General features: G+C 39.6%; 2 protein-coding genes across 2 annotated transcripts in view; both read left to right on the top strand.

Moving 5' to 3' along the window:
* The first annotated feature begins 210 nt into the window (after window positions 1–210).
* capgb (capping protein (actin filament), gelsolin-like b) lies at window positions 211–9,633 on the top strand. Its single transcript, XM_010771095.1, has 9 exons — window positions 211–321; window positions 3,763–3,956; window positions 6,048–6,202; window positions 6,971–7,129; window positions 7,243–7,392; window positions 7,989–8,075; window positions 8,163–8,295; window positions 9,077–9,165; window positions 9,281–9,633. The coding sequence occupies exons 1-9, from the start codon at window positions 233–235 to the stop codon at window positions 9,344–9,346; spliced, it is 1,122 nt and encodes a 373-aa protein (XP_010769397.1). The 5' UTR covers window positions 211–232; the 3' UTR covers window positions 9,347–9,633.
* Window positions 9,634–12,084: 2,451 nt separating this feature from the next.
* LOC104945450 (nuclear factor 7, brain) overlaps window positions 12,085–15,315 on the top strand; it is a 7,517-nt gene continuing 4,286 nt past the window's right edge. The window contains exons 1-5 of the mRNA XM_010771122.1: window positions 12,085–12,304; window positions 13,515–13,657; window positions 13,754–13,852; window positions 14,677–14,811; window positions 14,914–15,027. Coding sequence (XP_010769424.1) covers window positions 12,085–12,304; window positions 13,515–13,657; window positions 13,754–13,852; window positions 14,677–14,811; window positions 14,914–15,027 — 711 coding nt within the window. The remainder of the gene's footprint in view (window positions 12,305–13,514; window positions 13,658–13,753; window positions 13,853–14,676; window positions 14,812–14,913; window positions 15,028–15,315) is intronic.

The following is a 15,315-nucleotide window of genomic DNA, read 5'->3' on the forward strand; positions in this document are numbered from 1 at the left end:
AAAAGTTGCTGTTTAATGAGATAAACATTGATTTGATCAAATAAGCTTACTTTGCTTTTTCTCTTAACACTTAAAGTCCTGATTGAATCAAGTTTCTGAACTTAATGCTTTCTTTTGTGGTTGAGTCAGAGGGCTGGGCTTAGACTGCCAGACAGAGGCAGGGAATCCCTGCGTGTGTGTGTGTGTGTGTGTGTGTGCGTGTGCGTGTGCGTGTGTGACACAGAGGGAAGGAATGTGTGTTTTCGAAACGTATTTCTCCTTGTATTTCTCTCCCTTCTCTGCTCAGACGTGTTCTGTCCCACCACCAACTCACGCTCAAAGGTACGTTTTAGCTCACCCATTCTTTTTGCTCTTCGATCCTGTCAGATTTTCTCTTTGTATTTTTGCTTTGTTTTCCTGCTTTTACCCATTTGTCCTCCCATACACTCTCTCTTTCCCTGTCTCATCACATTCCTCTCCTGAAATCAGCTGAGGACTTTCACAGTGGGACAATGAATCTTTAGTTGAGCTTCAGCGAGACTCAAATGTCTCTGATATCAATCTTTTTGCATATTCTCTGCTCCACCTTTATGTTATCAGTGAGGAAAACCCAGCCTATAATTTTCTTCCCTCCCTGTCTCACTTCCTGAACATAATTCTGGTGCTTTTTGCAAGAACTTCCTTGAAGTTAGGGCGGGGTATCAAAGTGGTAACAGCCTCAGATCTGGAAAATGTGTTAGAAAAAAAAGTTAGCTTGACATTTAAACGGCAAAATGTCCCTACATAAAATGTCCCTACATCTGTAAAAGAATGTTTTGATATTCATATACTCTGGTCCTTTCAATGTCTCCTCATATACATCAGCATGTCTTGATTTCAGTCTCATATAATACAGGACACACACACACACACACACACACACACACACACACACACACACACACACACACACACACACACACACACACACACACACACACACACACCCACACACACTCATTGTATACACTCGGCTTCAATTGACAGATTGCTCTCAGATCTCTCCTCGCCTGCTGCTCTGTCCGCCTGCATATTGTCGCTCTCATATTTCTGCCTGGTTATCGACGCATGACTGACTGAGTCAGTGACCCCTGTAGCATATCGGTGACCTCCACCTAAACCCCTCTGATCTCCATGTCTCTTTTTACCACTGACCACAGAAGCCACGGCCTAAAGGGCTATCTTTCTGTCCGAGATTGGACGCTTTTTATAACAGGAATGCACCTATCTTGCTTTTTGATGAATAACCAGATATTTCTCCATTTTGCATCTGCGTCTTTGCACAAAATGAACAGGGCTTTACTTCTTGATCAGGGAGGCGTATCATTTATCACGTGCTTTTACAAATAGAAAGCCCTTGTACACTTTAACAATCTGAATCCGTGGGAGAGAAACTCCTTCTGGAGGGAACTTTAGGATAATAGCCTTTGCAGACCATTAATATGCACTTATTAGGGAGCCCTACAAGTCCTTGCCTTGCGTGGGAAGGAAACTGTGAGATGTTTAAACTTCCATTTGTACCTGTTGCTTTCTTTGTTTCCCATTGCATAGTATAAGTGAATAGAAGGCAAAGGGTTAAAAAGAAAGCTGGAAGAAAAGGGAACAGTGGAAACATGGAGGAGCATCTTGCTCTCCCAGTAATTATCCACTTGGTGTTTAGCTTTAGCCAGAAAGCAGGAACCCGACTCTGCTTCCCCCCCACGTAGCGTCCTATCCGCAGGCCGCAGGTAAGCTTTCATCACACCGGCTCCAGTTACCTCCTTCATATAAGCTAACCAGGCCAGGTGAGCGCAAACACTCCTCAGTTCCCTACATCCTCACACACCGGGTCACACACACCCCAGTGGACACGCAGAATGGAGCCCGAGTTAGACAGCATGCCGGAGGTACCAGAGGAGATCTTACAGTTAAGTGGAACGGGGCCTTTCTTTGGCATCCTTACTCACTCTCGGAGCGGCTGTCCAAGCATTGTAACCCTAACTCAGGGTCCTGCGTGTGCTGCCTCTGGCCCTTTTTCTGTTTCCATCGCTGCCTTACCTCCACCACTCTACAAATGTATCTGTTCTCTTTAACTTGCTTGTTGTGGTCATCAAACCGCACCTGTCTAATGATTACAGTTTATGTAAAAGAGATGTAAATGCTGATAATATCAAGAGAGGAGAGTCAATAAACTGTCATCCAAACTGAAAGAAACTTAAAGGGGCGTAGCTGCTGCTTCCTTAAATGCTTGACTGACCACAATTCTGAAGTAGAGATAATATTTCCCTTGTTTCCCCTGCCTAATGAGGCCTTTTTTTGGCAGTAGTATTTTACCTGTTGGATCAGTGTCCTCGGTTGACTCTAATCACTCTTGCTAATTGCTTTTTAATCTTCTCATATCAGTCATGATTGTTTCCTGGAGTCAGTCTCAGTATCAGCCAAATCGAAAGATAAACTGCAGAGTTACATAATTGTTTTCTAGGGACAATGAGACAACATTTACTACTGCCAGTGTAGTAAATGCTTCGCCCATATTTAATTGGTTTATTTTTGCACTGCGATACTAATATCAATGTTATTGGGAGATATAGCGACTGCCATAAAGCTGCAGCGCCCTATCAGAAGAGAGGAAACTGGATGTGAGATGGGTTTGATAGGGCTTCAAATGTGTGTGTTGTCAAGCAGGAAAGGCCTTTTGATTATCAGTAGAAGCACACAACTACAAATAAAATACACTTTTATATTGTTTCATACTGGACTTCTACAAAACATACTTATCATGCACAACACATATAAACTACTCTACCTAATAACTCCGTTCTTAGCCCAGCCTTAGTTATGTAACAATTAGCACTTTTTTGTGTTGCTCTGGGATGTGTTTTTTGTATTTGTCCACCCCATCACTCAGTTAACCTTTTGTTAAGGTGTTGTGTTGATTAAAGGGTTTGAACATGTTTTCTTACCTAAAAATGATGAAATTACCAAGCAGTGATTGTATCTCACTCTATGCAAAGTAAAAAGAACAGACTCGCTACAAACCTGACTTCCTTTCAGCGGTTTAAAATATAGCAGGGAGAACAAACAGGATGTGGGTTTGGTTTATACTTATTCCTTTCTGACAGGGTGGGTTAAAATACAATACCGAGAAGAGGGTATATATCAAAGTGACTCAACCCAAATCTAGATAATTCTCCTCCAAGGCATGATGTAGCATGCATAAAGCCCCACCTTTGTAACACTATACCTTTTGGTTTTTAGTAAAGCCTGTTTGGTCTTGTGTTTCATAGAAAGGGACGTCATAGCCTGTGGTTTTTAAGCAGCATCACAACCGCACATTTTGTGTCAAGCCCAAGTGTAAGGGCGCTTATCATGTCAACCACACTCTCTCTTTATGCCCTATAAGGGAGTGGTGTTTGAAAGTGTCTGTAAAACTTCAGTTGGCGTGAAGAACCGTACATTTCTGTAAACATCTGCCCCTAACTTCAAATATTGTCTGATCATGACACCTTTTGAAGTTCCTCCATTTGTCACCTGCTTGTGATCTTGACTTCTGCTTTTACTTCTCTATCCATTTCCCTTGAGGAACAGTGACACAACTCTATGAACACTTCCTGTTTCAAGCGGCCCCTGAGTGTGACTCACCCATTGTGGATCATATCTACCACTCTTTCTGTCGGAGTCAGTCCACACTATTTTCTGCCCTCTCTACGGCAAAGTTTGTCCTCTCTACCTTTGTCTCATCATGACTTTCTTCCCCAATCGCAGCATGCTCCCCTTCATGGCAGCGCCAGGCCAGTTTGGTGCGGAGGTCCGGGAGGAGGGCCTCAAAGTGTGGAGGGTGGAGAAGATGAAGGCAGTGCTGCTGGACCCCTCCGAGGTGGGAGCCTTTTACAACGGGGACTCCTATCTAGTGCTGGAGAACCGCGGGCAGCTGGGAGCAGACCTCCACATGTGGATAGGTGAGAGGCAAACATCTGGGTATACTCTGAGTGTCTGTAAATCACAACACAGCAGGGTTATTGAGCATGCATCTATGCAATCTGACTTAAGTTCAATGTATTATTAACATGCACATACACATTTTAGTGAGTGATGAATAGAAGCAGGCACAATACTATCTGCATACTGATAATATAGTATTAGTATATAGTATAGTATATAGTAACTGCATTGATTTATATAATGTACATTTAATCTAATCTTCTTATGCCTTTCTGGCATTTCACCACATTTAAGCATATTATTGTTTGTATACTGTTTTATATACAGTATTGTAGTATAAACGTTGTTTACAGTTCTAGAAGTATTGTGCAAATTAAAAAAATATATATAATTTCTTCACATATTTCTATTCCAAAAGGAAGGAAGCTGTATTGTATCCTAATTTCCCTGCGGAGATCAAACATGTATTTCTTAATCAGATTTCCTAAGAGCAATACAAACTTGGAAAATAAACCAAATACGAGCTAAATATATATCCTAAAGAGGAAGATGGAAAGATGTACGAGACACAAGAAGAGAAGTGATCATATCATTCAACAAATAAAAGACAAGAGGAACAACTGAAAAGAGATTATTTAACAAAAAACAATCTAATCCAATCCAATCTAATGAAATAAGAACTAATAAGACCTTTTTCAGTTCATGAAGTGCTCTCCATGTTGATTTGTCGTCAGTTAATCAAATACCCTTGCTGATCAATTGAAACACACAAGTTATTTTGGTCTTCAGAAAGCCAGGAGAGACTCATGCTCAGACCTTTTAGGATAACATGTGTAGCCTTGTCTCGACAAAGCGGTATATTGTTTTCTATTTGCCTGTTGACCATTGTCCAGTGCTGTGCTTACCACACTCCTAAACCTGGCCCTGTGCTGCGGGTGAAAAGCGAAATAACCCCCCCGCTGATGGTGATGACACACGAGACACAGCGCTGACCTGCTGCAGCATTGTGTGCGGAGAGAGGGAGGATTAGAGGGGGAGAAAGAGAGGCAGAAGTCCTGAGGGAAACTGGGATAGGCTTTGGAGCGAAGGCCCATGAAAGATGCACGAGGCCTGTGTTACAGCACTCAAATGTTGCGGTTGTTTCCAGCATGTATCCGGTGCTTAGGTAACACTAAGCTGATTGTCCCGAAGCCTCCCTCCTCCTCCTCTTGTTTACAATTGATGACCCCGGTGTTGTCTTTGTGCCACACTCTGTTTGCTTTTGTCTCCATGACCCATCACCTCTGTCAGCAGCCCTTTGTTCCTCACATGGTGACATCCTCACCTTTCTGACCTCATTTCCTAATGCTCTCTTTCCCTCATGTGATCTCACTGCTTCTGTTTTCCTTCCTTCCTCTATTTCCATCAGTCTTTCCTGCAACTCTTATGTTTGCCTTCACCTTATTGTGTATCTGATGTTTGGTTTGACAACATGATCAGAACTGAAAACTAGCACTTGTAAGACTAATTGTAAATGTTGGCTTAAAAGTTAAGCGTGAAAGTTTGAATTATTGACCATGGAAAAATAGACAGACAAAACCCTCCCGTCTCAAGGTCTTCTTTTCATTTCCTAGATTTTCTAGGGCTTTTAAATGTATCATATTGTGGCTTTGTTCAAGTGTCCATTTATTTATTTATATTTTGTCTAAAGCTCTTCAATAGTGTTTTAATTGTCAGAGTTTATAGATTTTTCTTCTTCACGCACTACTGTATATTTTCAACTTTTTAATGCTGCTTTAATTCTATTTTGAGATGTTTAAATTCTAGTATTGTCTATTTCTACTCTTTAATTTCTACTTATGTGCAATGCCTTGTTTTGTTGTTTTTTATGCTGCTGCAATTTGGGAACAATAAAGTACCTCTTATCTTATCTTATTTATCCAAGAAGGAATTAAACACAAACAAACGAAACAAAACCTAATGAAAGGTTATCGACCCAAATGTGGCCTTCAAGTGTCATGCATAAGAAATGGATGTCTATGTTCTGTTGCATTTCTTTTAAAACTTAAAGTGTCTCTTTGGTTCTTAGCGTTTTTTGAGCTTCATGTTTTATTTATTTCCTCTGACAGGTGAGCAGTCATCTCGGGATGAGCAGGTGGCGTGTGCCATGCTGGCCACTCAGCTGGACAACTTCCTGAGCGGAGACCCCGTCCAGCACAGACACGTGCAGGGCTACGAGACCCCCGAGTTCATGGCGCTGTTCCCCAGAGGGGTCAGCTACAAGGTGAGGGAGGGACATACCTGAGTGCGAGTTCAGATGCTTTAAATGCCATTGAAATGTGAGAGAATTATATAAATATCTCCTTTGTCAGCAAAACAAATGCGCAGTGCAAGTGGTTTATTGTATGGGTAAGATTTCTGGTAGGAAAGATATCATTTGGTATAACTTATAGGTTCAATGTTAGTTTCCCTTAAAAGATATACTGGAAATATATATTCATTTATTATTCATTTCAATATTACAGCATATGCTATAGACAGAAAAGGGCATTTAGACAAGGGGAACAAATCATATTTTGAAAGGCACTCGTAAATTAAATTAAATAAATATATAATTAAAAAAAATAGAAATGTAATTCTTAGTATAATGTATTTTCAATTGTAAGCTTGCCTATAGTTAATTCTAACATTTACTTTTGCTCAAAAAGCTTAAACTTTGATACTTTAAACGTATACTTGATTTGCTTGCAATGTAAATTAAACGATAATCTAAATGTATTTTTTAAATAATAAGTAATAAACTAGATGCAAGACATATTATATCCATAATTTGTTTTACTACTGGATGGATTATTATTTTACAGCACCCTGGATATCATGGCCTCTGTGCCAAAGTTCATTCATGCCCTTTGATTTTCCCGGGCACCAAGTCGAGCTTGTTAAAACCAAAGAGGATGTTAAAGCAGACATTTCCCAGCAGGACGAAACATACAAAACAGATATAAAAACCTTGATGCATTTTTAAATGAGTATCCCATGAACCTCTGTGCAGACGGGCGGTGTGGACTCGGGCTTCAGGAGGGCTCAGGGCTCCGGCACGGTGCAGAGGTTGTACCAGATCAAGGGGAAACGCAACATCCGAGCCAGGGAGGTGGAGCTGTCCTGGAGCAGCTTCAACAAAGGGGACTGCTTCATCCTGGACCTTGGGGAGGTGAGGACACAAACTTTCAAACAAGCTGCCAGAGAACAAACAACAAATATCAGCTTTCATAACCAGGAAGACCTCAAGACCTCATTTCATTTCATGATTTCGTTGCCCTCCAGATCATTGTGTCGTGGATCGGCTCTCAGGCCAACATGTTCGAGAAGCAGAAGGTGCGTGAGATCGCCTCGCTGATCCGAGACACGGAGAGACACGGTAAAGCCAAAATCATGGACAGCAACGAGGGGGAGGAGCCAGAGGAGATGCTCAAGGTATCTGCACACTTTTATCATGCATGTCACTCATAGAGGAGGCCATTTAAAGGTCACCTATTATGCAACATTCACTTTTTAATTTATTCTGAAAGTTTCAGGAAAAAAGATTCGCTCACTTTTTGTCCTGAATAATTTATATAAAAACCTGTCTGAAAATGAGCTGATCAGATTTTGGCCACTTAATGATGTTATAACGATTTTTTGGCTTGAGTAACCATTAGCCAATCACCAACCAAGGTAACCCCCCCCCCCATACCTTATCACCTGAATCTCCTCCTAGAGCACCATTGTGTTCTCTTTAACCAAATATCTCTCAGAGGGGCGTGGGGAGGGGCTCCTTATTTCCATCTAAAGTAACAGACAGAGAATCAGCACTTTTGAAACAGAGGGGATTATGGGATGCTGCAATGATCTGTTTGGTGTTTGGAGCAAAACACTTCAGAGACATGTTTTGTCCGAAACCTATAATATATTGATGAAAAACAGTATAATAGGAGACCTTGAAAAGCATGCAAAGGAAGTTCTGGGGTTACTCCTGAAAAAGACTGTTGGATCTTCTTGGTTTCTGAGCTTCCTTTCTTGTTGCCGGGCAGGTTCTGGGAAAGATGCCCCAGCTGGCAGAGAGCACACCAGAAGAGGACAGCAAAGCAGACGCTTCCAACTCTGCCTCCCTCTACAAGGTACCTTCATAGCTTTGTACCTGCACTCATACTTCAAACTACCTGTTGTTTACATGTTAGTGTAACACTGTATATGTCACTCCACAGGTGTCTGATGCCACAGGATCCATGACGATGACCAAAGTGTCAGAGAAAAGCCCGTTTGCCAAGGATCTGCTGGTTCGTGATGACTGCTTCATTCTGGATAACGGCGCCAACGGGAAGATCTTCGTCTGGAAAGGTGAGAAAATACTGCTTTACCCCCGAACCAGCAAATGCACCCATGCCAGTGATGTGCGCTATCTAATTAAATCAGATTTTAGTTTAGCATTGAGGAAAAAATGTGAGCAAAAGCATTTTTTAAGAGCATCAGCATTATTTAAAGTCTGACTACAGCTCTATACTGTCCCCAGTGCAGTGCAGGGTGTACAACCCCTAAAACAAAGCCGCTGTCTCTTCTGATATCTGGATACAACCATATCTCTTACATCAATGATTAACATAAAACTTTTTAAGAGTTTATTTCCTGGTACAGAATTTAATTTCAATGCAAAAAAACTTTTCAGGTAAGCCTGGCAGAGTGGACAAGCTTAAGACAACATTTACATCTCTTTGTTGGGAAAGTAAATGTACAATAACAGTCAAATCATTGAAAGAAATTCAGAGTTTTGAGTTATGGTCATATGATTGGTCCCTACGACTCATGTCCTCTTATTATATCAAGAAGTCATTGGAAACAGCCCTGGTAGAGCTGCTGGTTGTATTTCACTTCTATTTAGCTAGTTTGAAACTATGTGGGAACTACTTTTTATATAATATTATTGCCCCTAGTAAAACATTTTACTTAAAATTTCTGATATCTTCTCTTGTGGACACCAGGAGAAACTGAAAACGTACTACTATAACAGATATTGAAGATGAACAAACAGACTAAATTGTGCATGTATGATCCAGCTTTGGGCAATATGGTATACAATCTCTATGAATGCTGCTCCTAATCTGAGTCATTGATTGACTTTCAGGTAAAGGAGCAAATGCTGAGGAGAAGCAGTCGGCCCTAAAGATGGCGGATAACTTCATCGAACAAATGAAGTACCCCAGGAAAACTCAGGTACGCTCATAGTTGACAGTTCACAGCTTTTAGAATGTTGTTGAGATGGATTGTTTACAGACTCAGTACACAGGGACTTTATCAGATATACAATAAGCAGTGAACGTGTCTGCAGGTGGAGATTCTGCCCCAGGGGAAGGAGACCATCATCTTCAAGCAGTTCTTCAAGAACTGGAACTAAAATGTGACTCATCCTGCGCACGAGAAGAAGACGCCGTACATCTGAAAACCGACGGCATCTGATACAAAATACTTTTTTTATATACAATGACCCGATGTACATATTTGTAAGGTACCGAGCACACTGTAGCTCGTTTTGAAATAGTTAGAAAAGAGATGTAATGCCACTTTTATAAATGCAAAGTCTATTCTGTTAGAGATAAAGATTATAAAGTCAGAGGTTTTTTTTTACGATGCTCGAGTGTCACAGATTTGCCTGCATTTGACAAATAAAACTTGAACTGCTTGCTACTTGTAGAGAGTGGTTTTTATTTCTTTGTCATCATTTTGTTTTGGCCAAGCCTCGGACCATGACAGGTTTTGTATAACGTTGTTTAATTGATCCCCTCACTGTTCCCATGTCTGTGTGACTATTACCGGCACACAATAACCCAGTGTGATGGCATCACACTCATCGTCAAGTGTAATCAATGGTGGAATTAGCCCATAATATGAACTCAAATGCTACACTTATGTAAAGGGTTGAGGTCATTTAACTTTGAATGTGTTGCTACAGTATGGCATCAGTTTATACGATATGATGTTCTGCTTTATTTAATTCTTCATAAGTTAGTATATTAGGAGTTTTATGCATCAGTAATAACACTATATCTTATATACTCAGGGACGATCTATCTACAGTACGACAACTTTAAGAGTTATACTTATATTCAAAACAATTTCACAACTGTGCAAACACTGCTTTTGTTTCTAGGAGCAGATCCTAGCATTCAGAAACAGGACAATAAACGGTCTATTCTATACTTTTGAATGCAGGACTTACTTACTTATTTAACTTAGTATTTTACAGTGTTTTTCTGCTACTTCTACAAAAGTATAATATATAAACTCTTCTGTGATTTCTGACGGTTATTTTTACTTTGACTGAGCCTTTACTCATATACAGACTTGACACTGAAGGCAATAAATGTCGTTGTGATGTATTTAGGGCGTATTAAGCTAATGACTAACGGTCAAAAAGTCAGTGGGCTGATGTAGTGTAGGACCTTGACGCAATGCGTTTCACTCTTACGACTCTTCCAGTAGTTTATGAGGAAGTGAATGGATGACTAGGCAAAAGGTAGGATTCTGATTTGAGGCCTTCACGCAGCGTAACGTTTTGTTATTTGACCGTGTTATGGTAGTTTATGTTGGAGGGGAATAAGGACTGATTACAGTTCATCAAAACAGATTTAAACAATTATCTCCAAGCCTTGATATAGTGTTTCAATGCTAATACATGCAGTTATAACTGTCATGTAATTGTGTGCTGCAAAATATTGGAAATATTACAGAGGTGTAAAGTAACCAAGTACATTTAAGTACAATGTTGAGATACTTTACATGAGTATTTCTGTACTTTGTACTTCTACTCCACTACATTTCAGAAGTAAAATCGTGTGTTTTTACTCCACTACATTTACTTTGTACCTTTAGTTATTTTGCCATTTGGATTAATGATTTGAATTATAATCAAGTCATTAAAACTAGCTGCACCTTTACCAGCTTTGATGCATTTATAATTATAATCAAAACATATCATATATATTATTCTGAAATGGACCAAGCTGAAATGATTACTTTTACTTTTGGGACTTTAATAATATTTGATGCTAATACTTTGTACTTTTACTTTAGGAACATTTTGAATGCAGGACTTTTACTTGTAGCATAGTATTCCTACACTCTAGTACTTCTACTTTTACTCAAGTACAAGATCTGAGTACTTCTTCCACCTCTGTATAAATCCAGTTCAGAATAAAACACCTTAGTTTTTTAGCTAAATGTTTTATGTAGTTTAAACAGTGTTTCGTGTCTATTATGAGTTCATTTATTTTTGCCAATTTTACCCAAGCAGCCACTATATGGAAAACACCTTTACTGTTACAATCTTGTTTATAGGCGTGTGATGCAGTGGGTTGTGCGTTTGTGCTGGTTCAAACCCCACTGCAGTCAGCATGTCGTTGTGTCCCTGGGCAAGACACTTCACCCCAAATTGCTCCTGTGGGGATTGCCCACAGTATTGAGTATGTAAGTTGCTTTGGATAAAAGTGTCTAACACAGGGGTGTCAAACTCAAGGCCCGGGGGCCAAATCCGGCCCGTGACTTCATTTTCTGTGGCCCCACAAGAGCTTGCAAAGAATATTATATGTTTATTATACGGTTACATGATGATTTACAGAAGCACGTTGCCCATAAACTACATGGCCCACAATGCATCTCAAATTAGACTTTTTTTCTTCGAAATATGCATTTTTTCTTAGAATGTGCCCTTTTCTCAGAATTTGACTCTTTTTTTTTAAATGTCACTTCTTTTCTTTAATTTAGACTTTTTATCCAGAATTTGGCTTTTCTTTTTAAATCATTTTGTGACATTCTCACTGAAGAGACTTTCAATTATTTGCCCCAGACTTCTGCTTTCAGACGTAGTTAATTATGAAGTTATTACCCTATCTGATAATAATCCAATGCAGAGGCAATAATGTCATATAATACATTATTTTATATATATATTTATATATGTATTCTTATATAGTCTTAAAGTTACAACCGGCCCTTTGAGTGCAGCCCTAATGCTGATGTGGCCCGCGATTGAATTGAGTTTGACACCCCCTCTAACAAGTGACATGTAATGTAATGTAATGTATACCTATTTACAGTAACACCTAGCAGAATCCCTGCTGTGCGTCACTGAGTGATATGCAGAGACTTACAGCGGTCATTAAACCTCACGCCTTCCTCCAGCGGCTGCCGAGAAGCATGAGGGTTTCTGTCAGAGGTTTCCTCGCCACCTCAGAGGGAGTAATAAAAAAGGTCCATAGGTCAGAACGAGCAGAGAAACAAATACTCAGCGGGTTAGAGAGCAGCGTCTGTCCAGAGATCTCCACCAGCAGAGCTGCACCACCCTCCTCCTCTACAGGTAGGACACAAAGAATATCAGAGCTTAATACGATATACTGTACATGTCTATGGTACAGGTGTGTGGGGCTGAAACATTTAGACTGTATTTATGGTATCTTACACCATTTTAGAAAATATATTTTGCATTGTAGTTCAAAATGTACGTATGTGCTGAATATAGATTGAATTATGATGTTATTTTAAACATGAGAAACATTTTCTTTCTTTCCAGATTAAAACTCAAGCATCACTGATTTGAGTATAAATTAATGACTTATATTAATAAATATTTTTGGTAGGTGTCTCTTATCATGAAAAGCATTATTATCTTATAAAAAAAAATTGTTTCACATTTCCACAAAACTTATCTTTTCATTGTTTTTGAGGTTTTCTTTTAAAAAATAATGTATATCTGGAATAATAATAAAACATCCATGTTATATTGCCATAACTAAACTACACAATAGTCTGTCAAATTGTTAAATTAGTTCTCAAAGAGTATTTAACTAATATAATATTCAATAATATAATACCAACCATTTTACCTTTGACACATAATGCAAGTATTTATTTATACAGCTGCTTTTTACATCCCTGGTTCCCCAACCATTTGTTTTCCTCTGCTAGAGAAGATAGGACGCCACCATGGAGATGACTATTCTGAAACCTGCTAAAAGTATGTATAAATCCATTTTCAATCACTGCCAATTGCATTTGTCCTGCTTCATGCATGTTAAAACAACTTTCGTCTGATGTGGCTGGAAAATGCAGCTTACATCCAATCAGATAAAGGCATTAAAGTATGTCCTTCATGATTAAAAGCCTTTAATCGTGGCTGCTAAAGCTTCAAGCTAATAATCACAAAGGCTAATAATTGCAGTTTCATTATTGCAAGTATCAATACTCTGCTGATATGCTCACTTTGTTGGAAAAATAACAACATTTTCCTGATAGATTTGAATGAGACTCAAATTATGTTTCCTCCTGAATGTATCAGTTTTTTTTATTACTGCACATATTTTATTCCATTCTATGTCAATTTAAATACTGCTATATTTTACAATATATTTTGTTATGTCATTATAGTTTCCTTAACATAGTTTTCTATCTGTGTTTTACAGTTTAGTTTTACCTTTATGTACGCACCACAGCACCAAATCAGATTCCTTGTGCGTGTCAACCTACCTGGTAATAAACCTGTTTCTGACTCTGATTCTGAATCCCTGCAGGAGTGGGCATACTGAAGGGGGGCGAGAGGAACACCCAGAGCAGCTCCATTGGGGCCGTGCGCTGGAACCTGCCCGAGGAGGACGTGCAGATCCACAGCTCGGCCCCGAGCAGAGCCGCCATCAACCTCACTCACCGCTCACAGGTACATGGAAACTGCTTTTTCATTTATTCACTTTTTCTGTGAATTCCGTTTTGGTTTACATTCTTTTAAACCATACCCTGTTGTGTTTTCCTGCAGCAACACCCTCGTCAGAACAGCCTGAAGGATCTGCGCAGCCTGCAGGAGTGTGTGCAGTTCATCCATCACTGGAAGGAGCAAGTGGACAAAGTCTGCAAGGTAGGACATCAGGGAAGGAAGGAAGGAGATGTGAGTCAGTGTCTCAGCAGACTCATATTATTGTCTTCAATAGCAAAGAACAATCTGACAACAGAAAAGAGGGTAGACTTAAGGGAACAGGAGAAGGAAATAATATATTTTTTATTTCTAAACATTCATTTCCTCATAATGTTGACTCTGGTTGTTTGCCAGCTCAGTAAAACATGGCTTTGATTTGGACAGTAAAAATGACTGCTGATTATCTCAGTCTGTTAAAAGTTCATGAACCTGTTTTTATGACCAAAACAGATGAGTGTTGCCGTGGGAAACATTTACCTGGTCACGCAGATAGATGAGTAAGTTGAATGGGTGGATGCTACCTGTTTATGATGCCCGGTTATCTGCCTCGCCGTGCTGAGTCACAGATAGAGGGTTTATTTAACTGTAACCTTTCTGTTTAGACATCCGTAAAAGGGAAAATGTCCCACGTGTGTGCTTTTTTTTAAACGTCATCTTATAGTCATAGTGTCAGAATCAGAATAAGAAAATGAGTTCCCAAAAGTTGCTCTATTCTAGAATAAAATATATTAATATAAACATAAGGAGTTTAAATAAAACGCAATGAGAAAAGAAAAATAGATTAAATATTGATATTAACATAAGAAGTACAAATGTGCAAGTATATAACAATAACTCTGTAAAATGACTGATAAAGATATGAATGAATTGTTTTTTGAAATATTCACTGTAATACATAAATAATCTTAAATCTTATTAGTATTTTACAGTCGAGTAATTGCACAGGTAACATTGTGTTTTTAAGAGTGTGTGTTGCTGTGTTGCAGCAGGGCGGGGGGGATCCACACGAGGGTCCCAGTGATAAAGAAGCCCCGAGTGCAGACAGCCGTACTGAGCGCAGCCTGGAGGAGAGTATGAAGCTGATCCTGGAGTGGGCCGACGAGCTGCACCATGTCGACAAGGTCAGAACATGACAACAAAAATACTATTCTGTTTTGTTTTTTTGGAACAGCTATGGTTGTGAAGGAAATATCAATGTTAACTTACTGATTTTGTGTCCTCAGTTCCTGAAGGAGATGCCCTCGGCGTTGGAGAGTGAAGAAAATAAGAAGGATTTCAAGGAGGAGCCACAGATGAGGATCATGGAGTGGGCGAAGGAGCTGCAGACAGCCACTGAGGTGAGGGACATTAAACCAGAAGAAAGTCCCAAAATAACTTGTAGAAAGGTTTTTAGTGTCTGTTAATCTCAACATAAACGACCTACCAAGTGCATCTCAGTTGGGAATTGTAAGCGCATGAAGGGAAATGACTTAGTTTTACTCTCTTTACAGTAGGCAGCAGGGCCGGCCCTAGGCACTGGCGAACTAGCCGGTCGCCTAGGGCGCCAGATCTGGAGGGGCGCTGCAATGGAGAAAAAAATTAATAATGAATACATTTTTAATTTGTATTCTGCCTAATTTTCTGCC

This window comes from Notothenia coriiceps, unplaced genomic scaffold, assembly GCF_000735185.1.
Source record: "Notothenia coriiceps isolate Sejong01 unplaced genomic scaffold, NC01 NC01_scaffold00009652, whole genome shotgun sequence".
NCBI classification, from domain to species: Eukaryota; Metazoa; Chordata; class Actinopteri; order Perciformes; family Nototheniidae; genus Notothenia; species Notothenia coriiceps.